The following is a 26321-nucleotide window of genomic DNA, read 5'->3' as shown; positions in this document are numbered from 1 at the left end:
TTTTTTACTTGTGTCCTGGTCGTCATTTATACTCCCTGTGTCCCGGTGCTTTGTTGATTGCTAATCGAACATTCCTTTTGTCCTGGTCGCTTTCTCTTTGAGTGTCGTCATTTATTTTTTTCTTTTTTAGTTCTTTTAGTTTTTACCTTTTTTAGTTTTTTTTTAGTTTTTAGTTTTTTTAGTTTTTTACCTTTTTTTAGTTTTTTTAGTTTTTTAGCTTTTTTATTTTTTTTATTAGTTTTTAGTTTTTTTGTAGTTTTTGCCTTTTTTTTAGTTTTTTTAGTTTTTTAGCTTTTTTATTAGTTTTTAGTTTTTTTTGTAGTTTTTGCCTTTTTTTAGTTTTTTTAGTTTTTTAGCTTTTTTATTTTTCTTATTAGTTTTTAGTTTTTTTTGTAGTTTTTGCCTTTTTTTAGTTTTTTCAGTTTTGACGTCACCTGATCCAGTTTTTTCAGGTGACGTCACCTGATCCACGATCCACAGATCCACAGACAACTTATTTTTATATATATAGATAGTTTTTTTTTTTTTTACTTATGTCCTGGTCGTCATTTATACTCCCTGTGTCCCGGTGCTTTGTTGATTGCTAATCGAACATTCCTTTTGTCCTGGTCGCTTTCTCTTTGAGTGTCGTCATTTATTAGTTTTTTCCTTTTTTTTTTAGTTTTTTATTGGTTTTTACCTTTATTTTAGCTTATTTTTCAGTTTTTTCCTTTTTTTTAGTTTTTTTTTATTTTTTATTTTTTTTAGTTTTTTACCTTTTTTTAGTTTTTTTAGTTTTTTTAGTTTTTTAGCTTTTTTACTTTTTTTATTAGTTTTTAGTTTTTTTTTGTAGTTTTTGCCTTTTTTTAGTTTTTTCAGTTTTTTTTTTAGTTTTTTATTGGTTTTTACCTTTATAGTTTTTTTAGTTTTTTAGCTTTTTTATTTTTTTTATTAGTTTTTAGTTTTTTTTGTAGTTTTTGCCTTTTTTTAGTTTTTTCAGTTTTGACGTCACCTAATCCAGTTTTTTCAGGTGACGTCACCTGACACATCCATCCATCCATCCACAGACAGACAACTTATTTTTATATATATAGATATATATATATATATATATATATATATATATATATATATATATAATATATATATATACTAGCTGTTGGGGTGGCGCTTCGCGCCACCCCAACACCTAGTTGGTGGGGGCGCTTCGCGCCCCCCCCAAGCCCCCCCGCGCGCGTAAGTCGTTACGCGCCATAATAGTTACGCGCCATTGTAGTTGTGTCCCTATGTCCCACCTGTGAATATAGATATATATATATATATGGTTTTAACTACGTAAAACTTGCGAATATACAACATTCTTTGCTGTCCCATTGTCTTTGCATATAAATAGATTGTCAGGTTATCCCCCTGTTTCCCCCGGTGTCCCCGTTGTAGTTGTGTCCCTGTGTCCCGGTCGTCATTTATATTCCCTGTGTCCCGGGTCCCGGTCATCATTTGTATCCCGGTGTCCCGGTCTGTATATACATTCGTTTTTTAGTTTTGTTTTTCTCCTTTATTTTTTTCCTTTTTTTTTCTTTTTTAGCTTATTTAGATTTTTAGATTTTTTAGTTTTTTTTATTAGTTTTTAGTTTTTATTTCTTTTTAGTTTTTTTGTCCCGGTCGTCATTTATATCCCCCTGTTTCCCCCGGTGTCCTCGTTGTAGTTGTGTCCCTGTGTCCCGGTCGTTATTTATATTCCCTGTGTCCCGGTCGTCATTTGTATCCCGGTGTACCGGTCTGTATATACATTCGTTTTTTAGTTTTGTTTTTCTCCTTTATTTTTTTCCTTTTTTTTTCTTTTTTAGTTTATTTAGATTTTTAGATTTTTTAGTTTTTTTATTAGTTTTTAGTTTTTTTTCTTTTTAGTTTTTTTGTAGTTTTTACCTTCTTTTTAGTTTTGTTAATTTTTTTTTTTACTTGTGTCTTGGTCGTCATTTATACTCCCTGTGTCCCGGTGCTTTGTTGATTGCTAATCGAACATTCCTTTTGTCCTGGTCGCTTTCTCTTTGAGTGTCGTCATTTATTTTTTTCTTTTTTAGTTCTTTTAGTTTTTACCTTTTTTAGTTTTTTTTTAGTTTTTAGTTTTTTTAGTTTTTTACCTTTTTTTAGTTTTTTTAGTTTTTTAGCTTTTTTATTTTTTTTATTAGTTTTTAGTTTTTTTGTAGTTTTTGCCTTTTTTTTAGTTTTTTTAGTTTTTTAGCTTTTTTATTAGTTTTTAGTTTTTTTTGTAGTTTTTGCCTTTTTTTAGTTTTTTCAGTTTTGACGTCACCTGATCCAGTTTTTTCAGGTGACGTCACCTGATCCACGATCCACAGATCCACAGACAACTTATTTTTATATATATAGATAGTTTTTTTTTTTTTACTTATGTCCTGGTCGTCATTTATACTCCCTGTGTCCCGGTGCTTTGTTGATTGCTAATCGAACATTCCTTTTGTCCTGGTCGCTTTCTCTTTGAGTGTCGTCATTTATTAGTTTTTTCCTTTTTTTTTAGTTTTTTATTGGTTTTTACCTTTATTTTAGCTTATTTTTCAGTTTTTTCCTTTTTTTTAGTTTTTTTTTATTTTTTATTTTTTTTAGTTTTTTACCTTTTTTTAGTTTTTTTAGTTTTTTTAGTTTTTTAGCTTTTTTACTTTTTTTATTAGTTTTTAGTTTTTTTTTGTAGTTTTTGCCTTTTTTTAGTTTTTTCAGTTTTTTTTTTAGTTTTTTATTGGTTTTTACCTTTATAGTTTTTTTAGTTTTTTAGCTTTTTTATTTTTTTTATTAGTTTTTAGTTTTTTTTGTAGTTTTTGCCTTTTTTTAGTTTTTTCAGTTTTGACGTCACCTAATCCAGTTTTTTCAGGTGACGTCACCTGACACATCCATCCATCCATCCATCCACAGACAACTTATTTTTATATATATATATATATATATGGTTTTAACTACGTAAAACTTGCGAATATACAACATTCTTTGCTGTCCCATTGTCTTTGCATATAAATAGATTGTCAGGTTTACCGACTCTTGAACATGCAACATATAATGGTCCATGGGAAAACAATCTGTATTCAGATCTATACCTCATGATTCTAATGATTGCCCTTGAGCTTTGTTGATGGTGATTGCTAATCGACCATTCCCTGTCCCGGTGTCCCGGTCGTCATTTACATCCCCCTGTTTCCCCCGGTGTCCCCGTTGTAGTTGTGTCCCTGTGTCCCGGTCGTCATTTATATTCCCTGTGTCCCGGGTCCCGGTCATCATTTGTATCCCGGTGTCCCGGTCTGTATATGCATTCGTTTTTTAGTTTTGTTTTTCTCCTTTATTTTTTTCCTTTTTTTTTCTTTTTTAGCTTATTTAGATTTTTAGATTTTTTAGTTTTTTTTATTAGTTTTTAGTTTTTATTTCTTTTTAGTTTTTTTGTCCCGGTCGTCATTTATATCCCCCTGTTTCCCCCGGTGTCCCCGTTGTAGTTGTGTCCCTGTGTCCCGGTCGTTATTTATATTCCCTGTGTCCCGGTCGTCATTTGTATCCCGGTGTACCGGTCTGTATATACATTCGTTTTTTAGTTTTGTTTTTCTCCTTTATTTTTTTCCTTTTTTTTTCTTTTTTAGTTTATTTAGATTTTTAGATTTTTTAGTTTTTTTATTAGTTTTTAGTTTTTTTTTCTTTTTAGTTTTTTTGTAGTTTTTACCTTCTTTTTAGTTTTGTTAATTTTTTTTTTTACTTGTGTCCTGGTCGTCATTTATACTCCCTGTGTCCCGGTGCTTTGTTGATTGCTAATCGAACATTCCTTTTGTCCTGGTCGCTTTCTCTTTGAGTGTCGTCATTTATTAGTTTTTTCCTTTTTTTTTTAGTTTTTTATTGGTTTTTACCTTTATTTTAGCTTATTTTTCAGTTTTTTCCTTTTTTTTAGTTTTTTTTTATTTTTTATTTTTTTTAGTTTTTTACCTTTTTTTAGTTTTTATAGTTTTTTTAGTTTTTTAGCTTTTTTACTTTTTTTATTAGTTTTTAGTTTTTTTTTGTAGTTTTTGCCTTTTTTTAGTTTTTTCAGTTTTTTTTTTAGTTTTTTATTGGTTTTTACCTTTATAGTTTTTTTAGTTTTTTAGCTTTTTTATTTTTTTTATTAGTTTTTAGTTTTTTTTGTAGTTTTTGCCTTTTTTTAGTTTTTTCAGTTTTGACGTCACCTAATCCAGTTTTTTCAGGTGACGTCACCTGACACATCCATCCATCCATCCATCCATCCATCCACAGACAGACAACTTATTTTTATATATATAGATATATATATATATACTTAAAACTAAAGCCAGGAAAAAACAACTTTTGAAGTGTCAGGAATTTAATGTAATAAAGTCCCCTCTTAAGTTTTTATGGTTAAGAATTTTCTATTCTTAGAATAAAGCGGTCTAATATCAGTGGTCAGAAGAAAAAGTAATACACTGAAGGTGCGTGGCTTTTTACTATGCCAACTCTAGAGCCATGCCAATGAAATAGGCAATTTTTCAAAACTCTGAGTCAAGAACTGAATCCTTTCCCTGGGGTTGCATGGTTTATTTTACCTTTGGGAATATAATTGCTTTCAATACTTCTAACTCTTTCGTTAAAACGGCTGTCTTGAAATTTTGACATGGCGCCATTTTCGGCCGTGAGAGACCCTTAGGGCAAAAAAAGTGCAAGAGAGGCCTAGCTACCATCCGATTATTTTTAGCTCTTAAAAAGAAACAGAAATCGTTGCTTTAATTAAAGTGAGGGCCCTTCCAAATCTAAAATTTCTTGTTCAATACAATCACCCTTGGCTAAAAAAAATGATTTTTTTTTTTTTAATGATACCAGTTAAAATCAATAAATGATGCATATTTCGAGTCAGAGTCAAAGTTCAATAAACATTCAGTGGATTCAGAGTCAAAAAACATTTTTTAGGTTTTATTTTTTTTTATTTATATAAAAATGAAGTAATGCTATTCGGGAAGAAGCTATAATTTTGTGTTTTTTTATTATTTTTCTTTTCTTCCCAGATCTTTAAGCAAAAAGACATTTCCAAAAGATTTCTCTCTACTAAATGATTATGAAATGGGAAATGCGTCCATTCTTCTGATGTAACTGATGGGCTGAATCTCCCCAAAGAAGGTACAGCGGCTCAATATATATTCAGGAAGCCGAAAGGCATGAAACGTATCTTCCAGAAAATCTATAAGTTTAAAAGTATTAGGGGCCGTGCCTGGACTTGTAATTCTCACAAATTATATGACTCTAGTGGCGTAAGCAAGAAATCAAACACAAATTCAAACAATTTTAATTAACCTTATAGGTGGGTAAACTTGTTTGATACTATGTGAATATTTATTTATTTTTTACTATCCTCATGCTTATTATATTTTTAGGTTTATATTTTTTCTGTTCCTTTACGTTGTGTATGTTTCCACTTTATGTTAATGTTATTTTACTATTCTTATTTTAATCCTTATCGAATCAAAATCCAATGTCAAAGGTGATGAGACATTTGCAGAAAGTTAACGGAAGAATCCAGAAGGTCTAACTTTAATGTAATAAAGCTAAATACCTTAAAATAATTATAGTAATTTTCAACTTCTAACCACGATTGTTCAGTCAGCAAACGGTAATTGCGAGGGCTCAAGTAATGAAAATAGCAAAAGAAAAGTAGCCTACTCAGAATTTCACTCGATTTTTTAAGCAAGGATCGAGGTGCCATTAATTGCTTGTTGACATGCCGCTAGTCTTGTTAATCGTTATTTCGTTCAGAGATAAAACGACTGAAACTCCTTTTAACGATTGAACAACAAATGTCTTGTTATATTCTCTACTCGAAAGCCATTTCAGATGACGCCTGAACGTTGAAACAAGCTTGTTGATAATTATTCCTGCATACATGTTTTCTGGTTTAGCTAACCTCTACAAGCAGGGTAGAAATTTTCAGGAGAACATAGTCAGCTTTAGACTTTCTTATAGAACAGAGTTGCGAATAGCAAAACATCTGGTTTTTATGTGTTATCCCGACCACACTCAGGAAGTTTGATTTGTTTGATCTGTTAAAACCAGTTTTTCTGTGTGCACACTCATATATTTAGCTTAGCCAGAGTGAAATAAACTACCATGCAAGTATGTTTTAATTCAATACTTAATATATAGAGTTGGTATAATGGGTTCTGGGCGGCCTGCTTTTCATAATTCTTTGTTGCAGTTTCCATAATTGTGTTACTAAAGTATTATATTTTCATCAAGTGTAGGTATAATGCATTACGAATAGCCTAACCTACCTTGTTGATTGTGGTCGGGATAACACGTAAGTACCGAATATCTGGTTGAGGGTTGTTATACTTCTCTTCTTTTTTTTATATTATTAAGGATCCCGATTTTAACAACAGACCTGGGAGAAATCAAAGGAGGATTTGGAGCAGGAACAGATCTAATGGGGGCAGCCTGCTTAGGCACCGGCTCTTAGTGGGTGCTGGCTCGTAAAGCACATTTAATCTCACAAAATAAAGTTTGAACCCTAATTTTCCAGCTCCGGAACGTACCAGCGTTTAAGAAGCAAGAGTAGGCATGGTTTCTTTCGGCGAGAAATAGGGATAGAAGGGCGAATGGGAGGGATGATAGGGGAAATGTCCCCTTCCTTAAAAGCATCTACGGGTAACCTTTCTCGTACAAAACATTCTTATGCATTCGTTTCAGACTCCCCCAAGATATATAGACGGGAAGATCTGTCCTAATCTGAGAACCTTCGAAAGGTGGTTACAGTTTCATGACGAAACCAGTGGAAAATGCCGTTCTGAGCTGTGAACGCCAAAAGCAATATGTGTCTAGGGTATTGTAAAGTATATGCATTTGGGACTTTCTGGGACTATGTTTAGACCGTCTCAAAAGAGACAGTTTCAAAACTTCAGTTTTTGAAGTTTCTACTGGGGATCTTCCAACAATTAATATCAGATATGTCAAATATTCAGTTTAATTTTATTAGTTTTTGCCGAGACTTTTTATTTATTTTAGAATAAAGATTATCTTGAACTAGGGAATTTTGGAAAACTTAAAACTTTGGCAATAAAAACTTGCAGAAATTAATTTAAAAAAAAAACACTTTCCAAAGAAGTTTTTAAAGAAAACTAAAGGTCATATTAAAGTATATAAAAAATAAAAGTATATAAAGTATATAAAGCATATAAAAGTCATATTAAAGTTTCTAAATCAGAAGAAATAGAAACCTACAATAACTCAAACTCAGAATGACCAGACATTGCTATTGAAGAATGAATGAAACCCAAAACGGACAGAAATTAAATAAACAATCATAGCAAAAAAAAATAATACTGCAGGTACTAATATAAATGAATAAATAAATCTTAAAACGAGTAAAGCTTAAATTCAAGATGCAAATCAAGACAGTTTCTGCTTTAGTGAGATACTAACTGTAATAAAAGCTGAATCTAATTACATTAATTGATGGTCTAATCTATTTTTTTTCTCTTTGTAATAAATCTTATATTTATTTCCTTTTCAGACTGAAAAACTTCTATAATATAAATGTTCCAAATGCTACATGAATTTACGGCATAAAATTGAATTTCTAATTTGCATAAAATCTGCTAAATTTTTTTCTCACGTTCACTAGCTGAACTAATTGTTTTAAAATGTTTTCGATTTTACCTAACAGTTCATTAAGAAGTTAATAAAATCTAATCTAAACTGTGCCAAATTAGTATAAGTTCCAGTTTTTAAATACATATTTTTTTATACTTAAAAGGCTACAATATGGCATAATCAATAATCATTTCTGTTCGGTATAAATCAATTTAAAACCTTATTATCCAATGCATGGCCACTAAACTTGCCGGAAATCAAACAAGTTTACGTTTTATTTTTATAATACATAAGGTTACGTCTCCTTAAGTTACGTCAGTAAAGACTAAATATTAAGTAACTAATTTATAAACATTTTTTCTCTTATGTAAAATGTACACCAAGTTTTTTTGTTTGTTTTTTTTTAGCTCAAACTTCTGGTGCTAATCAAATAGGGTACTTCCCATTTCTGTTAAACAAAAAAAAAACCTAGATTTTTTGGTAGAATATCAGCAACACAGTTAAGGATTTTAAAAATCCAAGAAACATTACAAATTCAAATTCTAACTGAAATTTTGCTCATGGAAAGAAAAACTTAGCATTGGAAAATTTTAGACAATTTCTTTTACCTCTTTATTATTTCTGATAATTATCACAGAATACGGGTTTCAAAGATATTCCGTACAACGGTTCACTTAATAGTTTTTTATTTGTTGTTTTTTTTTTTGCTTTTTTTTACAAAAATATCCTTTCAAGTAGTAAAATTAACATGAAAGTCCCGAATGTAATTATTCCTATAATGTTTTCCCCTGTAATATTGATTATGATCGTGATTTTCTTTTTTTGTTGTTGTTGTTGTTGTTATAAGCCTTGTTATTTGATTTTGCTGGTCTTTGGTGTCTTTTTGATCAATTTAGAATAAATAAAAAATCGGACTGCTCAAAGTGGAAAAAATTGCAGTTAAAACGCAAATGACGCTCTGGTCTTTTGAGGGTGTAAGGGGGCTATACCCTTACTCTTATCCGTGGTAATTTCTGGTGTTTTTAAGTTTTACTTGATTATTCATTTTAACTTCTGGTTGTTTTAGTATTTATCCTCAGTAGTTTCTGTTGTGTTTAATGTTTTTTCTTGTTTTTTGTCTGTTCGTTCTGGGTTAAATTGATTCAATCATAATAGTTTCTGTTCATTTTAGGTCTGAATTATCATATGTCGTAATTTCTGCTTGTGTTAGGTTTTAATATGGCTCGTTAGTTTTCTTTGTGAGGTAAAGGTTCTTTCAAATGAAGTAATAAACATACAAAAATTTACTTGCTTTTTGGCTTTCCCCCAAATTTTTGGTTTTCGTACTCCCTTGAGAGATAGGGCCCAAAAAGGGCCAAATTTATTTTTTTCTAATCGGCTGCTACAAGCCCCCTTGAAAGATTGGGCCCGAAAAGGGCTTATTTTATTTATTTCTGATCAGCTCAAAAATTAAATAGTGAACTTTCTGGGCGAAGATGACCCCAGTGTATAACGAAAAATAAAAAAATATCCCCTCCCCCCCAAAAAAAAAGGTTCTAATAAGCACCCATAAAACGGCCGAAGAAATTTTGTTCCCAAACACTTCTCATTGAATGGGTGGCCACAGAAATTGCAAATTTAAAATTATAACGCTCTTTTTATGAACCAAAAGTGATTTGAAGGCAGCCAGCCTCTCGTCTCGAGCTCTTTTCTGCTGCCAATTCCTCTCCATAAGTTCCATAATGTTGGATCCAAACTTTGATATAGTCATTTTGTTCAGCAGCATTGAAAGGCTCAATAAGTATTCCTCCAGGGTCGAAACAACCCCCACGACCGCAGGGCAATAGCTCTAAATTAATTAGATTAGTAATAATTAACATTATGGTATTAGTTGAAAAGATCACAGGGGTCGTTCGCAAAGCCAATATTCCCAGAGTTTCACAAGTCTATAACCTAGAAACAACGCAAATACCTGAGTAAATGAAAAGGCGCTATGTGAACCAAATTATCTGTAATACCCTAGGAATGGCTGAGTGGGTTGGGGTCAAGTTAAAATTTTCCAGCAGCACTGAAGAGGGGCGAGCAGATCTCAAGCATGAACTTGAGTAGAAGGAGGGGGAGATCAAAAGACACACAATAGCCCATTTCAATATCTCAGCAACAGCTTAGGGAACAAAGCTGAAACTTTCAGACGCTGTTGAGGAGAGAAGAGGGCGCAAGAATACTTCAAATCCTAGTTTTTGGGGAGGGGAATGGGCTCAACAGTTTTTGTCTCTGACTCATCAACTATAAGCACCTAGGTGGCTTGTATTTTGATCTGGGAGATGTAGAGATTTGGATTTTCAGAGTAGTTAAATCTAAATACACCACATGTATCTTGGTAATCAAAAAAGCATATTTTGGGAAAGGCTGGATGCAGGCACGTACGCAGGAATTTTTTGCGGGGGGCCAAAACCTTCGAAACAGCAGATATAAAGAAGCACTTTTTTTATTTAGTAGCTAAATAAATGCAAAAAGCACGTACATCAGAAAATACAGATTAACTTTAATCTGTAGTATTGTAGCGGATGGGGGGGGGACTGAAGCCTCAAAAGTACGTTTTAGGCTCAGGTTATGTTCATAGCGATTCCGAACCAGTGATTAATCTATTATATCCCACTGAAATGGAAATTTTAGGGTGAACAGTGCAATATGGGTGCTGTGGGGGGTAGTTCTTCTATTGCGAAAACGTCAATTTCAATAAAAATGATAGTTTCCAAAATTGATCCATTGAAAGCTTTACTTTATCCTGAAAAGGGGGGGGGGATAAACACCCTAATATCAAGGATAATTCTATTTTGATGTGGAAAGCAAACTCTCTTTACGACAAAAAATAACAGTACAATCGCTAATTACTTCAAAGAGGGTAAAAAGTTAGACAGAAAATGAGTTAATAATTGGGCAATGACTTGACCGGATAATTACATGCTGTAAAATCCAAAAAAGGGCTTCACACCTGTATCTAGATTCTTAATAAATGTCCTACTTTTGTCAGAAATCCCAAGAAACCATGGGGAAATTAAACATTACACAAAATTTCGGGGGGGGGGGCCAAAGGCCCCCCCCGCGTACGTGCCAGGATGGAGGTATGAAGCTAAAACTTCAAGATACTACTGGAGAGAAGTTAAGGGAGGGGGGGGGGCAAAGAAAATTAGTTTGTTTTTTTTTGGGACCGTTAAGGGGTTAAACAAACTTTATGGGACCTATAATCTACTTTTTGGCTGAGCAGCAAGGTAAGTCAAGCAAGAATAGCGCTATTACAGTAGCCAGTTCCGGGAATGTATTTTAAAGTACCCACCTCCACTCCTTCTCCCTCTAGGGGGTCTTGAAATTTGCCTACATTGCAGGTCTATACCAATTGAAATTTTGACAAAACAGCATTTTACCTTAATTTTCAGTTATTAGTTGCTTTTTCTCTGCCTTTAGTTCTGAAAATGCAATTCCTGTTATTTGAGTAGAATTTTGAGCCATATCAATGTTTTTTTTTTCAAAATTTAGGAAATTTATTTGCATATCTTTAAAAACTTATAAAATAGAATTGAGCAAAGTTATGAAGCTGAAAACTATTTTGTTGTACATCATTTAAGCAGAAGATCTATTTTGCAAGGTTTCACTTTTATAACACACATATTTTTAAAGGTCATCAAAGGTCAGGACCTTCTAGAGGGAGAAGGAGTGGAGGTAGTTGCTTCAAAATACCTTCCCGGGACATACTTTAGTCTGTAGATTCATCCCTGAAAGTTTCATTTTCCTAACCTAAACCCTTTCTGAGATAGCAAGAAGTCAATTAACTAGAATTTTACCCAATATAAAAATTAACACTTTGGAATAGACTTACTTTTGAAGATAGAGCCAGATCATCCAATTTATGTATAGCTTCTTTGTAGGAATGCACAACCTTCTCAAATTCCTTTTTCAAAGCATCATGCAAGTTTGTCAAAGACTCATCTGAAGTTCCAACAAGTCCGTGATGACCCAGTCCTTCAATCGTTTTGTTTAACATTTTTTTCTTTTGGTAGACACTTTTTCTTACCTTAGAATCCGATAATAAAATTACTTTCAATAGCTTTTTACAGCTCCCAACAAACGATGGGTCTCCAATTGCTTTTTCGTTCTCATAACTTTTTGCAAAATATTTGGTCATCTGCATGACAACTTCTTCTGGTCTTAAGGTTCTCACTGAAAAGTTGAGCCCGTCAGAAAGGAACACTTTAGCATATAGAGCTTCTAAAAGCGGCAAACTCTGAGGCATGTTTCTCACAAATTCATCTACTGGCAGTTCACTCAAGATTAATTTAAATGTGTCATGGTTTAAACGGTTAATAAAGTTAGTAGCTTCTCTAAATAATCTATTTTCCAGGAATACTAGAAGTTTGTTCATCGCTGTCTTAGGAGTCAAATCTGTAATTGTCATTGAATTTATAGTAGCATCACTCTCATTGTATGTCTTGAGCACGGGAGGTGCACTGACTTTCCAGGTTAATTTTTGAACTGGTTTTCGATATTCAGAAATTGTTTTCAGTTTCTCACCGTACTCAACTATTTTAGCACCTCCTCTTCTATGAGTCCAGCTAGTCGATACAACGTGACCTGTCATCCTTGGTGGAGGAGGAACAAACGATCCATGAACGGAAGCAAAAAGAACACTTTGATTCCGAGACGTTGGTTCTAAGTACCGATCCATTCGCCGAGCAGTATTCATTTTTAACTAAATACTAACTTTACTGATGTCTAATCATAAACCGCGCAAACTGAGCGGGTATAAGCAATCTGCAATTATATGCTCTTTCACTCTCTCTCTTTTCATAGCGGGTAGATCGAAAAATCAAATGTCAAAAACAAATTAAAAAACGAGCGACTGACAATCCCAAAAAGTGAACTTTTTCTAACCAATTGTTGTTGATATAACGACTTTTCTCCTGCTTAAATGGAATTTTGAATGAATTGGATTGAAAGAAAATGGGTGTAATGATTCCGTAATGGGATCTTACTTCTCTGACACTTTCTGACACATTAAACGATGAAAATAAATGTGAAATCTTCAATTGTCCAAAAAAGAGCAGAATCCATTGAAAACAGATTCAGATTCAAATCTAAGCTGCTTGTCAAAGCCGCCACGTGTTGTTATAATACTTTTTGAATCTCCGCCTTGAAAATTTGAGGAAAACTTTTCAAAAGAATTTGTGTATTAAACTGATTCCAAATATATAAGATTCATTAAGTATAGTGTAAACCCATCGAAAACTAAGAGCCTTAGAACATTTGCCTGATTTTTTCAAAGGGGAAAAACACACCTTTAAACGTCAAAAAATGTTAATGAAAATCACATTTTTAGATTCAATGGATCAGAGAACCCTACTGTAGAGGTTTCAAGTTCCTATCTGTAAAAATATGAAAATCGTGTATTTTTTCCAGAAGATCATGTTTGCGAGTTTTTTTTTTCAGGGGTGACCGTATCATCGTAAGCATTAGAAAGGACACGGCTCAATACTGAATAGTGTCAGCCTTGCTAACTAGTCATCAAGGGTCTGCGCAAGGGAAAGCAAGGGCTCCAGCTCCCCTGGAATACAGAAAACATTGGAAAAGGCAACTTGTACCATTGTCTCAGAAAAATACGACATTTTCAGAAAAAACAAAGAAAAAACCTCTTTTTCTAACACTAGAACCCTGGAAAATTAAGCAGCGCAATAGTGCTGCCCGAGAGAAGAACTAAATGGCTTCAACTTTTTATTAATTTTTTTCTCCAATATCACTTCATATGGAAATAATTTACGCTTTACTAAGTCCAACATATATTTAAGTGTTTCTCTTTTACAACTTTAGTAAAACCAAAGTTACCGAGACTTCCAGGAATGAATATCATTATATATTAAACTGTCATTTTAGTAATCTTTTTAGTAAATTATGATGATTTCCTTTCAATTTTTGTTGATGTCATGACAAATAAAAACACACTGTTCAAAATAAAAATTGTTTTTCGTAAAGCGAAAATGATGCTCGGGTCTCTAGAAAGCTTTGGGGGCATTGACCCATCTCTTTTTCGTGGTAATCTCTGTCGTTTTAAGTTCGACTTGACCATTCATTGTAATATCTGATCGTTTTGGGTCTTCTTTATTTATTGATAGTATTTTATATTCGTTTTAAGCTTGAATTATTATTTGACTTCATTTCTGGTCGTCTGCAATTTATTATAGCTCTTTACTTTTCTTGGAAAAACTGCATTTGTGGAAGAAGTTTTAATATTAATTTTATTAAGAGATGACAATTTTGTACATAGTTTTGGAAATATATTCTAGTCTGTTTTGTCTCACGACAGGAGGATCATGTTGGAACTTCCAAGAATATTTTATTGTGTGCTTCGATGGGGAAAAGGGGAAGGGGGTGATCGAACTTAAAATTTTTTGTCTGGGGCAAGAGAGTAAAATCTTTTTCTCTCCCCCCAAACTGTTTGTACAACAGTCTTTTTTTTCTCTTTTATGGCAGTCGTCCAACAGGCTTTTCTTTAGTCAGTTTAGACTATATTGAACCTAATAGTTTTAATTATGCTCCAATGACTTCAGTTTCCTGAAATTTATTTATTTAGCTTTAACTCCACTGGGAATATCACATCATTTTTATAAAGACTGGGGAAGTTTGATGGTCAAAAAACTAACTTTCTAATAAATTACTCGAGGATTAATAAAGCGATATTAAGGGGTTTCGTTTTTACCAACCCCTTTAGTTCGATTATAAATTCAATAAAATTGTTAAATAGTAGGTTATAGCTAAATTACGAAAGAAAGTGAGCTTTAATTTCTAAGGAATTATGATTATAATTCTTCTTTCGTGTTCAGGGTCATTTTTTTTTAAATAAAAAAAGAAGACATTTTTGTAATGCCTAAATAAATAGCCTTGAATCTAAAATTTGCCCCTGTCAATGACATACTTGAACTGGAATTTCAACCGATAAATCAATAAATACTACCTTCCTGACTATCTTGAGTTCTTGGTATTATGTTGCTAAAAATTTTATAATTGACTAAACTAACAGCCATGAACTATTTTTTCTTAACCTTTAACTCTTATAATATTTACTAATGACTGCTTGCTGGTAGTTAACTTATGACGGATATTAAGACATGAAAAAACAAAATTGTGGTAAATGATATGACCTCGGCGTTTCACACAGGATTTACAAATAGGAATGGGTCCTGTCTCTGTCGATTAAAGCCTATTAAGCAAAGTCTCTTATATGAAAATTACTTCTAGCGAAATTGAAGTAACACATAATGAGGTATGTGGCATTCCTTGTTATAAACTTCTTTGTATAGTTTTCTTTGTATGTGTTTAGAGAATTTTGAAGAGGGAAACGTAATTAAATAATAACACTCGTTACCCAAATTACAGCTTATTTACGTATCTTTGAAAGTAACATGTGGCCCTGATGAGATTACGAAAAAATCAAATTGCGTGGAATCACCCACGATAAAAAGAAATTTTCAATAGTATCTTCAAATTAAGCAGAAAGGTATATCTTCAAATTAAGCAGAAATAGTATCTTCAAATTAAGCAGAAATAGTATCTTCAAATTAAGCAGAAATAGTATCTTCAAATTAAGCAGAAATAGTATCTTCAAATTAAGCAAATTAAGCATTAATATATTAAATTAAGCTTAAATATATCTCTATTCATGCTTCGCAGCTAAAGGAACTATGGAACTCAAAAGGAACACAATATAATTTAAGCCCAAAAGACAAAGCTTGACACATATAAAACCAGGTGGCGTAATTTCATCAAAATCCTGGGTGGGGTGGGGGGGTGGTTAAAATTGGAGCCACATTTTCCCAAATCAATTGAAAATGACAGTGAAAACTGAAGAATGAGCTATATAGTAACAAAAGAGATAAAGATATGCTAAAGAAAACTGATCCGTTTCTGTAAATGCTTGAATTATTCCGGGGCTGTCTTAGTTTTGACTAGATTTTTGAGAAACTAAATTCTTGCTAGGGTGGGCAAACTGGGGTCTAAGGAGGCAAACTGGTGTATGGGGGGGATAGTTGCGCCCTCCTCCTTGCTCCATGGCAAATGTTTCCCCTGAAAGGAAATAAAATCATGGAAACAGACTTTGCATAAATTACAAAATATGACATTATTTGAGAATTAAGCATATCAAATCAAACAGTTCGTGGTAACGAACTGTAGTAAGGAGCGACCCGGCTCAATAGTAACCAAAACTCTAAAAAATGGAATTTTGATACCAATACCTACATCAAAAGAATCGCATTTTAATGCTGATTTTAAATATATAAGTTTCATCAAGTTTAGTCTTACCCATCAAAGGTTACGAGCCTGAGAAAATTTGCGTTATTTTAGAAAATAGGGGGAAACGCCCCCTAGAAGTCATAGAATCTTAACGAAAATCACACCATCAGATTCAGCGTATCAGAGAACCCTACTGTAGAAGTTTCAAGCTCATATCTACAAAAATGTGGAATTTTGTATTTTTTGCCAGAAGGCAGATCACGGATGCGTGTTTATTTGTTTTTTTTTTCTTTTTCCCAGGGGTGATCGTATCGACCCAGTTGTCCTAGAATGTTGCAAGAGGGCTCATTCTAACGGAAATGAAAAGTTCTAGTGCCCTTTTTAAGTGACCAAAAAAATTGGAGGGCACCTTGGCCCCCTCCCACGCTAATTATTTTACCAAAGTCAACGGATCAAAATTCTGAGATAGCCATTTTATTCAGCGTAGTCGAAAAACCTTATAACTATGTCTTTGGGGACGACTTACTCCCCCACAGTCCCCATGGGAGGGGCAACAAGTTACAAACTTTGACCAATGCTTACATATAGTAATGGTTATTGGGAAGTGTACAGGCGTTTTCAGGAGGATTTTTTTTGGTTGGGGGAGGGGTTGAGAAGAGGGGGATATGCTGAGGGAACTTTCCATCGATAATTTGTCATGGGGGAAGAAAATCTCCATGAAGGGAGCGCAGGATTTACTAGAATTATTTAAAAACACAATGAAAAAATAAATATGAAAAAGTTCTTTCAGCTGGAAGTAAGGAACAGCATTAAAACTTAAAACAAACAGAAATTATTACCCATTTCAGGGGCTCACCTCCTCCTAATACCTCGCTCTTTACGTTAAAGTATTTTTAGTAATTTCAACTATTTATTCTACGGCTTTTGTGATTCTGGGGTCATTCTTAATGAATTGGGACAAAATTTAAGCTTTAGTGTAAAGAGCGAGGATCTGACAAGGGAGCGAACCCCCTCATATATGTAATAAAAATATGAGAATACAAAAGTTCTTTACGTAAGCTAATTTATAAGTTACGTAAATCTTTTACTAATAAAAATATTCGTAAAAAATTAAAAGTTCTAGTTGCCTTTTTAATTAACTAAAAATCGGAGGGCAACTAGGCTTCCTCCCCCGCTCTTTTTTTCTCCAAATCATTCGATCAAAATTATGAGAAAGCCATTTAGCCAAAAAAAAAAAAATGCAAATTTCGTTTTAATTATTCCTCTGCGGAGAGCCAAAATCAAAACATGCATTGATTCAAAAACGTTCAGAAATTAAATTAAAAAAAACAAGTTTTTTTAACTGAAAGTAAGGAGCGACATTACAACTTAAAACGAACAGAAATTACTTCGTATATGAAAGAGGCTGCTTCCTCATCAACGCCCCGCTCTTTACGCTAAAGTTTTTTACTGTTTTAAAAAGAAGAATTGAGAGACAGAGTCAAACTTTAGCGTAAAGAGCGGGGCGTTGATGAGGAAGCAGCCTCTTTCATATACGAAGTAATTTCTGTTCGTTTTAAGTTTTAATGTCGCTCCTTACTTTCAGTTAAAAAAACTTGTTTTTTTTTTTTATTTAATTGTATTCAGAGAAGATTTGAATATTCAGCCATACTTATATATATATAAACACATTAAAAAAAAAAATCCTTTGACAAAAATTATGACTGATGAAAAAATGAGAAAAAAAACATTAGGATCACAAAAATATTTTGCAGACTAACAAATGGGAGATCAGCATATTTAAGAGCGACTAGCAAGAAATAAGGGATTACTCTCAGTTCAAACAATTGATCAAAGCCATGCCGTCCAATATCAACACACTCAAAAAAAATTTCAAGTTAGATCTACAGCTTGAGGAGTCAATTCGCAATGAAATTTTGCTATTGCCGATAATTTCCTAGCGTCTATTTGAGCCAATCAGATTTTTTTCAGAATTTTTTGATTGGCTGAAAAATTCTATGGGTAATTCTGATTGGCTCAAATTAGCCTTAGCTAATTTGAGGTATTAATAAAATCTCATTGTGAATAGGCTTTTAGCAGCTCTGATCTGATGAATGATCACGTTGACAAAATTACCAGATGCCACCTTAGTTTAAAACAAGGATTCACAACAATTGTTCACAGATCCTAATTTCTTTCAGCGGCAATTACTCATAACAAGTATTTTGTAGGAGATGAGTTTTGAGCCGTCCTATCCGAGTGGTTGGCACGCTAGACTTGAAATCTTTTGTCGGTGAAGACTGGGGTTTTCGTTATTCTTGTCGCATGTTAATTCGCTTGGAACAGGGGTAAGTTCGGCCAGAGTCGATCCAGTTCTAAATGGGTACACTGAGAAAACATGGGGAAGGTAAACAAGAACGGTGTGTGAAGGTACAGGATGACTCCCCCCCCTCCTCATTGCACTTACTGACTGATGGTCTGTGAAACGGATGTCAGCACCACCAGCAGGGGCTATAAAGTCCAATGGCATATTCTTTACTTGTTTTGACCCTAGCTGGCCAAGAAAACTTTGGGAAAGGTGTGTTTCCAAGTTTGGTACTTGAATGGAGACCAGGGCTGTATCCAGGATCTTTCCAGAATTTTGTTTGGAGAGTTTTTTCCGGGGGGAGGGGATACAGAAACCTCAAAAAAGAATCAAAAATTAGTTTATGTACATGTTTGTTACGTGTTTACGAGCTGGACAAACATTTCGATGGGGAAGGAGTTAAATCCTCAGAAACCCTTGGATACACCCTTCATGAAGAAATCAAGCTTTCGGTGAATTTGCGGTCAGATTTGCTTTCATTGAAAAATAAATACAGGTGGAAAAGAAGGAACTATCTTTAATTGTGTTGCCAGAGTCTAAAGGAATAGGAAGGATGTGCGAAAGCACAGGGTGGCTTTACCCGAGCCCCCCATTACACTTTGTGGCTGAAGGACTATGAAACGGAAATCAGCACCTCTGATCACGTTGATCACGTACCCTGTGCTTATCAATGTAGTCAATGCCGTATTCTTTGCCTCTTTACCTTATTTTGACCCTAGACGACCAAGAATACTTGGGGAAATGTGTGTTTCAAGTTTGGTATTTGTATGAAGAAATCAAGCTTTTGGCATATTTGCGGTCGAATTTCCTTTTGTTGGAAGATAGATACAGGAAGATAGTTTTCAGGATACTATTTAGAAACCATTCCTTTTCCCGTGTCTAGTAAAGAAGAAGCTGTTTTTTAATTTTGTTGTATATTGCCCGAGTCTAAAGGATCAAAGCATTTAATGTCGAGGACGAAAAATAGAAAATTTAAGTGGCTAGAAAATGTATTTGACTTAGACGTTGCGCCAAGTCACAAAAATTTAATTATCATCTGAAAAGAGGTTAAAGAAATAAAGATGAATTTCAGCGAGACAAATTTTATAGTTTATTCATTGTTTTAGGAGAGTTTATATACAATTATAAGAGCATCCAAGGCACATAAACAGAGGCTTGGGTCCTGATTCCCTTCTCCAAAATTTCTTCGTTTTTATGGCTTTTGCCACATTGTTCTATACCTTTCTTACAGATCCCACGTTTTGTGCCTTTTCAAATTTGGTCTCCCAAAACATATTCCTTGATACATACCTATGTGTCGGTATATCTTAGGAATAAACTTTTATTTTTCAAGGGGAGGGATTCAACCCTCAGTGCCTGGTACAATAATTTTAAAAACATTTCAGAGCATATCTTTAATTTTCTTGGAGGGGGGGGGAGGATGAGCACCTCTGAAAATTTTTCAAGAAGGGGTCCTGGCCTCCAGAGTCTTTCTTGCCAGTGGTAATGTGTTGCGTCAGAGGTCCATGGTCCATGTACTTTTAGCAATGCTCAAAGGGGTCATTGGCGTGACGTCAGTGGCTCAACCAGAGTCAACCCAGCTCAAAATGGCTACCTGGAGAAATTTGGGGAAGGTAAACATGAAGGGTGAGCGAAAGTACAAAAATGGCTTGCCCCAGCCTCCCATTGCACTTCATGGCTTAAGAACCATGAAACGAAAATCGGTATCGCCAGTAGTGTCTATAAAGCTCAGTACTGTATTTTTCTACTTTTTTTTTTAACAATCTTTTCCAATTTAGATAAAAAAAAGGGATAAAATTTCATGAATAAGTGTAATTAACTCAGTGCTAACTTTTGACACATCGTCAATTCAGGTGAAATGTAAATAACTGAACCAATTAAAAAAAGGACTAGTTTATATTCCGTTGAAAGTTACAATTGATGCTTAAATTTTTAAGCTCTTCGAGTAGCTGAAGTCTGCGGAGTAAAACCAAGCGAACAATGCTATCAAACAAACACCCCAACTATAAGAATTTATAAGGAGTCTCTATACAAGGTAACTAATCAGTAACATAAACTCTATTTTTACAGAAGACATATGAGCTACCCAGTCAAAAATCAATTTATTAATGACTGTGACATGAATTACGACAAAAATTTTAAATACTAAAATGTAGGTTACAAATCAAAATGGCCTTACAACCGGAAGTGACGTAATAAATTTTGTATCATTGGAATCAGATATTAGTTCCCATTGAGCGGTCTTCTAGCTTAGTACAAAATAAAATTTACTAGGGTTATAAGAAACTATATTTATTCAGCAGATACAACTGAGAATGCAAAATTGCCAGCAGCAGTCTAAGGAAGAAAGCAGTGGTTGAACAAAAGTAGTCCACAAGGCATTTTGATCCATTTTCAGTCGTACTCTATATCCACTTCTCTTACTCATAGAAATAGTTGAAAAATAGGTCTATTAAAATTGTTTACTATATCTTAGATGTCTAAAAATCTTCCTTGTACATACTACTAATCCTTATTAACAGCCAGGAAACCCAAATCACATCTTTAGTTTGTTTCTTCTCCTTTCTCCTCCATATTTTATTTTATGCAGCAAAATGCATTTGGCTTTAGTATAGCCGAAACCGCGTAGATGGTCAACGGATTGACGCCTTGACTACAAGAGCTTTGGAGACATGGGATTTCATCGATTTCAATATATCAGGGATTGACATCGAAATCGGCTATCGCTCCTAACTGCAATAATAGTCAGGTATAGTTACCTGCAGGTATAGTTACTGCAAACTAATAGTTGGTATAGTTAAAGCTAACCCTGTAAACATAAAATGTGACAAGATAAAATTAAGAAATATCAAATTCATGTGTTATCAGGTTAAATTTGATTTTCCCTATGTCATAGATCACTAGCTAAGAAATGCGAGTTCTCTGTCAGAAAGTCTTTGTTTCATTCATTAAGAAGAACGGGAGTCCGTGTACTCAGGAGAATTAACTGAATATGTTCTTTTGTTTTAGCCTCAGGAACGTTTCAGGACATGACCAGAGGACGACCCAGGTCCGTGAAAAGGAACAACCCTCCGGTTAACAAAGTATCACCAAATACTTACTTCTGACGGTCTTGATATATGAAAGAGTAGAAATAATGTATCTAGCAGTCATGAATGTAAAACAGACAACCAAGCCCAACACAGGGAAAAATGAACCCATCTAAAAGAGATTCCGGCGAATTGTAGGAATTGGCTTTCTCGGAAGATGGAGATAAAATTTCCCCGGTTTTCAAAGTGCAGAGAGATTTTCCATATTTTCAGCAAACCAGAGAATACTTTTGACATCCTTAAAGCTTAAAGTAGCACACATATAAGGTCACCGCATGTATTCAACGATATAAATAATTTTTATATGCAAGGACTGTTAGGAATTTAATACTTCAAATTGTTGGCAGAATTAGGGTCCCAACAAACAAAATAGGGAGGAAGGGCAAAGTGAAATGACAGTAGAGAAGTTTGATCATTTCTAAAAATGTGCACAGTATTCAAGTCGGTGAATAGTTGTACAAAAAAATGAATAAGCCAAATTGGACGAAAAAAGAAATGAACGTCGTCCATTTTGAGATTCTTTCTTTTGAAATTAAATAGCTTGCCTATTATAAATTAATTAATCTTGCATGCAAAATGATGAACCAACAAATCAGACACAAGTTTCAACTGTCTACTGACGATTGCACGATGTTTTCACTCATTGAGGATTGGCAATAAGGAGCGTAGACAGCTCTGTACAAAGACCGAATTCAAGCCATAACATAATGCAAATTGATAACTTTTCCTTTCTAATAATTAACTTTTACTTTTCTCTGCCCGTAAAAGTCAAGTTTGCCGTATTCAAATGTAAATGCTGATTTATGCAATTTGGCAAGGTAAATCCTATTTGTAGTTCGAATATTTTACACAGTGATAATTCTATATCCAGCAGTTGGCTGCCCATAGGTTGCAAACTTTACTAGTGAGGTTGCAAACTTTACTAGTGAGGTTGCAAATTTTAACTTTTTTGAAATTAAATTCTTAAGAGTAGAATAAAAGAATTGAATTTCAAAACCAAATTCAGATAAATTAAATTAATTTTGTGACGTTCAGGATTTCTGTAATTTAGAGAATAACACAAAATGCCTTTAATACGTTACTATAGTGGAATGAAGTTTTTTTTTCATTGAACTAACTACGTCTTAAAACCATTATACGCAAAATTTAATTTTCCACTATCTAAAAAAAAAAGAAAAAAAAAAGCAAATACCATGTATTATGTAAGCAAGTTTGGTAAATACATCAATTATTGGGCGTTATGGCGTCGGTCTTGGTAAAAGAGCAGCTATCACCTGAATGAGTGATTAACTTATACAACAAATCATGACCCTCTAGATGCAACATTGCTTAATAAGATGAAGACACTGGCAGATCCAGGGGGCCGAGGGAGACCCTGAGCCCTCTAGATCTTCTCTGGCACCCTCAATCCTTTTTTCACTCTTTTAAATAAGTTTATCAATTGGGTCAATTATTGGCGCCCTTGTCACATTGCCCCCCCCCATAAGGCTTTGCATGTTAGTACCCTTGTCACATTGCCCTCCCCAAGATTTTGTTCTAGGTCCACCCCTGGATGAAGATAACACAAATTTTTTCACCTATTTCCAGCAGAGGTGGTGGTAGCACCCGAAACAACTTGAATCCAGACAGAATCCATCACATCCAGGTTGTCTAAGCAATTTGCAAACCCTTGTGCACTTGAAACAGGAGTGGATGCAACAACAGTGAGGCCGTGTAGTTGGAATGCTAAACTTTGTGACAACTTATAGCAGATAGTAGAAGGATCCAAGCAACATGGACATTTAAATGCAAAACATATATTTTTAGACATGAAAATTTAATTTGACATGAAAAATTTATATCAATCGTATGTCAACATGATATTTTGGTTTCAAACTTTCAAAGAAATCAAACCCAAACTGCAGAAAAAAATAAGGCAAAACCTCAAAATTCAAAAATGAGTAGTACCAAGACTTTTAAACTGGACAAAAATCAAGCTTAGTGGAGCTAATGCTTCCTCTATATTACCGTAAAGAACATAAATTAAGTTTTTTTAAAGTTTATTTTTGAATAGAATAGCCACACCTCACTTAGGAACTAGCCAAAATTACTAACCAAATAAATGAACGAAGTAGATAGCCCAATTAAAGCTGTCACTACCAAAAGATTTAGTTTCTTTAAATCCACTTTTTATGCATAGGACAGCCGAGTTGTCAGTTAATCTTAATGTTTAATATGCTGAGACCATGAACTGAATTTTTGGACGAGACAAAATCGTTACGATGGAAGGCTTCATTAAAACGATAATTTCCTGAAAATCAGATCTATTGAATATTGGCACAATTTTTTTTTCTCGCGGGTTAGATATTCTACAGGTAAGAAATTATAATCCAGACATCTCACACATCTACTGACGTGAGGTTTTGGCGATCAAACAGTCATGGTAACAGTTCGGGAAACTCTAAAAAAACAAATTTTGATATAATAGATACATTATAAGAACTGACTTTTTCTGCTGACTACCAATCGAAATTTAAGAGCCTCCGAATTTTTTTTTTAGATTTTCGAACAAGGGGAGAAACACCCCCAAAAAGACAAAGAATCTTAATAAAAATTACATCTTGAGATTCAGCGTAACAGAGGTAAGAGGTTTTATATCTGCAGAATTGTAGAATTCCGTATTTTATACCAAAAGAAAAAATCATGGATGCTTACTTGTTTTTTTCCCCAGGGGCGATCGCATCAAACCAGTGGTACTAGAATATTAGCAGAGGACTCATTAGAACGGAAATCAAAAGTTTTAGTACCCCTTTTAAGTTACTAAAAAGATTGGAGGGGGGTGATTAGCCCCTCCCCCGTCATCTTCTCCGAAAGTCGTCCGATCAAAATTTGCAGATAGCTGTTTTGTTCAGTTCAGTTGAAAGATTCAATAACTATGCCTTTGGGAATAACGTGACCTCTACATCCCCAGGAAGAAGGGCTGTAAATTATGAAATTTGCCCATTGTTTACGTATAGTATTTGCTATTGAGAAACCTATAGACATTATTCGGGTGGGGGAATCCATAGAGAGAGAAGTTTCTGGGATGAAATTTCCAGGGGAAATTTTCCATAATCCCATATATAGACAAGTGTATCTTAAATGCCTAATATATAAAATCCTTTATATTTATCTTACTTTTTCTTTGCAGACTCAACTTGATATGTGGATATTTTCGCAGGGAATTGCTCGTGGGAAATTTTCAGCAGGGATGGAATCATCAAGATAATTTTCTTGTGGCGAGAGATTTTTCGCAGGAAAAATTCCCCATGGGAAAGTTTCCGGAATGTAGCAAGGGCTACATTCCAAGGGGAGGGGAATTCAGAGACAAAATTTCTGCGGAGGGGAATATCCAGCATGATTTGAAAAGCCATCGGATATCAAAATCTTCTTCAGATGAAAGTATGCCAAGGACAATATTTCAGGAAGAACCATTCGCCAGAAATTGTCCTTGGGGAATTTTTAGTGAGGATAGAATTGTCTGGGGAATTACCGGTGGATGATATTTTATGTGGGAGAAACCTGGGAGAAAAAACAAGTTTTTTCTACTGAAAGTAAGGAGCAACGTTAAAAATTAAAGTGAACATAAATTATTCTGTATATGAGGGGATTGCTCCTTCCTTAATGCCTCGCTCTATACGCTAGTTTGACTTTTCGTCCCAACTCTTTAAGAATAACTCCCGAAACACAAGTGTCTCTTAAATTGAAAAATGCCCAATTCATTTACATGCTATAAGCTATTATAAGCACGTCAGACAACCTTCATGTTTTTTGAATTTTCAGTTTTTGCACTCCTGTCGACTGATCAACTGATTAACGGTTGCTACCAACAGTTCAAGAATTTAATTATTCTTTATAGTTTCCCACTTGCCCTAATATTCTTGTACTTAATCATTCATATTTTATATGTGTATCTGCATAACCGCAAACTTAAAAAAAAAAAATATAAATGGTAGAAACTATCACAAAATCAAAGTCATTACAGTGTCCATAGAAATTCATTGCATTTCCGATTTGTGGACAAATTGCAGTGACCAGAAGAATGCTTTATATGTAATTATTGGCCTTAAACGATACTTGATGGTCTATTGTTTGAAACACTTTCCGTTCTAATAACCCGAAAACATTGATAATACGAAACAATTAGCGGAAAATTTCGGTACTAGTAATCTGCTTGAAAAATAAACATAAATCCTGAGTACGTTACACATATATTCTCCAAAAAAACGAAGAAAAAGGCGTATTTAAAAATTAAATACAATTGCCTAGGTTTCTTGATCCCCAATGAAACAAGAAATTTCTCATTGTTGACCCCCTTCAATCAAAACAAGATTTTAGAAGTATCGAAGAAAATGTATGTAATTGATCTCTCATATAGTGTTCTTCCTTTTGTTGTATCCAGAAAAGGGTTCATTGCCGTGGAATATTAATTCCACTTTAGATTGCAAATTTTATTATTTTCGATAGACACAATTGATCCAGATTTCTTAAATAAGACAGAAAACTAAAAGTATACGTGCAAGGAGAAATAAATTTCTGAAGGAACAAGTTTGAGTAGAAAGTGACTAAATCAATTCATGGAGCTAACTCTGCTTGACTCTTTATCATATTTTTGATCTTTAAATTAAATTTCTCTTTTCTTTCTTCTTAAAAAAAAAATCAGCAAGTAAATCTTAAAATTTGAGTTTTCATGCAGCAATAATAAGAAGACTTAAAAAACCAACTCAATAGCAAAAAGATAAAGCCAGATTAAGACTTTGGCGATTAATATTAAATATATTAACGGAAAGCCGTTAGAAAGTTTGAAGGCACCACGAAATTAATTAAAGTTGCAGCATAAATAAATTAGTTTTACTCTTTCATTAGCATTTTCATAAATCTTTTTGTATACTTTCTCAACCAAGCTAATGGAACCCTGTCATGGCTAAGACGTCTACGCTTAATGTACATACTAATTAAAGTCGACTTCTTGGAACTATTTTATTGAATCAACTAAAATTGGAAATAGTACGCCA

At 33.8% G+C, this 26321-nt stretch overlaps 1 protein-coding gene across 1 annotated transcript in view; it reads right to left on the bottom strand.

Moving 5' to 3' along the window:
- Nucleotides 1-12390, bottom strand: part of LOC136027141 (uncharacterized) — a 122722-nt gene extending 110332 nt beyond the window's left edge. Inside the window, exon 1 of the mRNA XM_065704108.1 lies at nucleotides 11453-12390. Coding sequence (XP_065560180.1) covers nucleotides 11453-12316 — 864 coding nt within the window. The 5' untranslated portion in view covers nucleotides 12317-12390. The remainder of the gene's footprint in view (nucleotides 1-11452) is intronic.
- Nucleotides 12391-26321: the final 13931 nt, after the last annotated feature.

Source organism: Artemia franciscana, chromosome 5, assembly GCF_032884065.1.
Source record: "Artemia franciscana chromosome 5, ASM3288406v1, whole genome shotgun sequence".
NCBI lineage: Eukaryota > Metazoa > Arthropoda > Branchiopoda > Anostraca > Artemiidae > Artemia > Artemia franciscana.
This window is presented reverse-complemented; position numbering and strand designations above follow the sequence as displayed.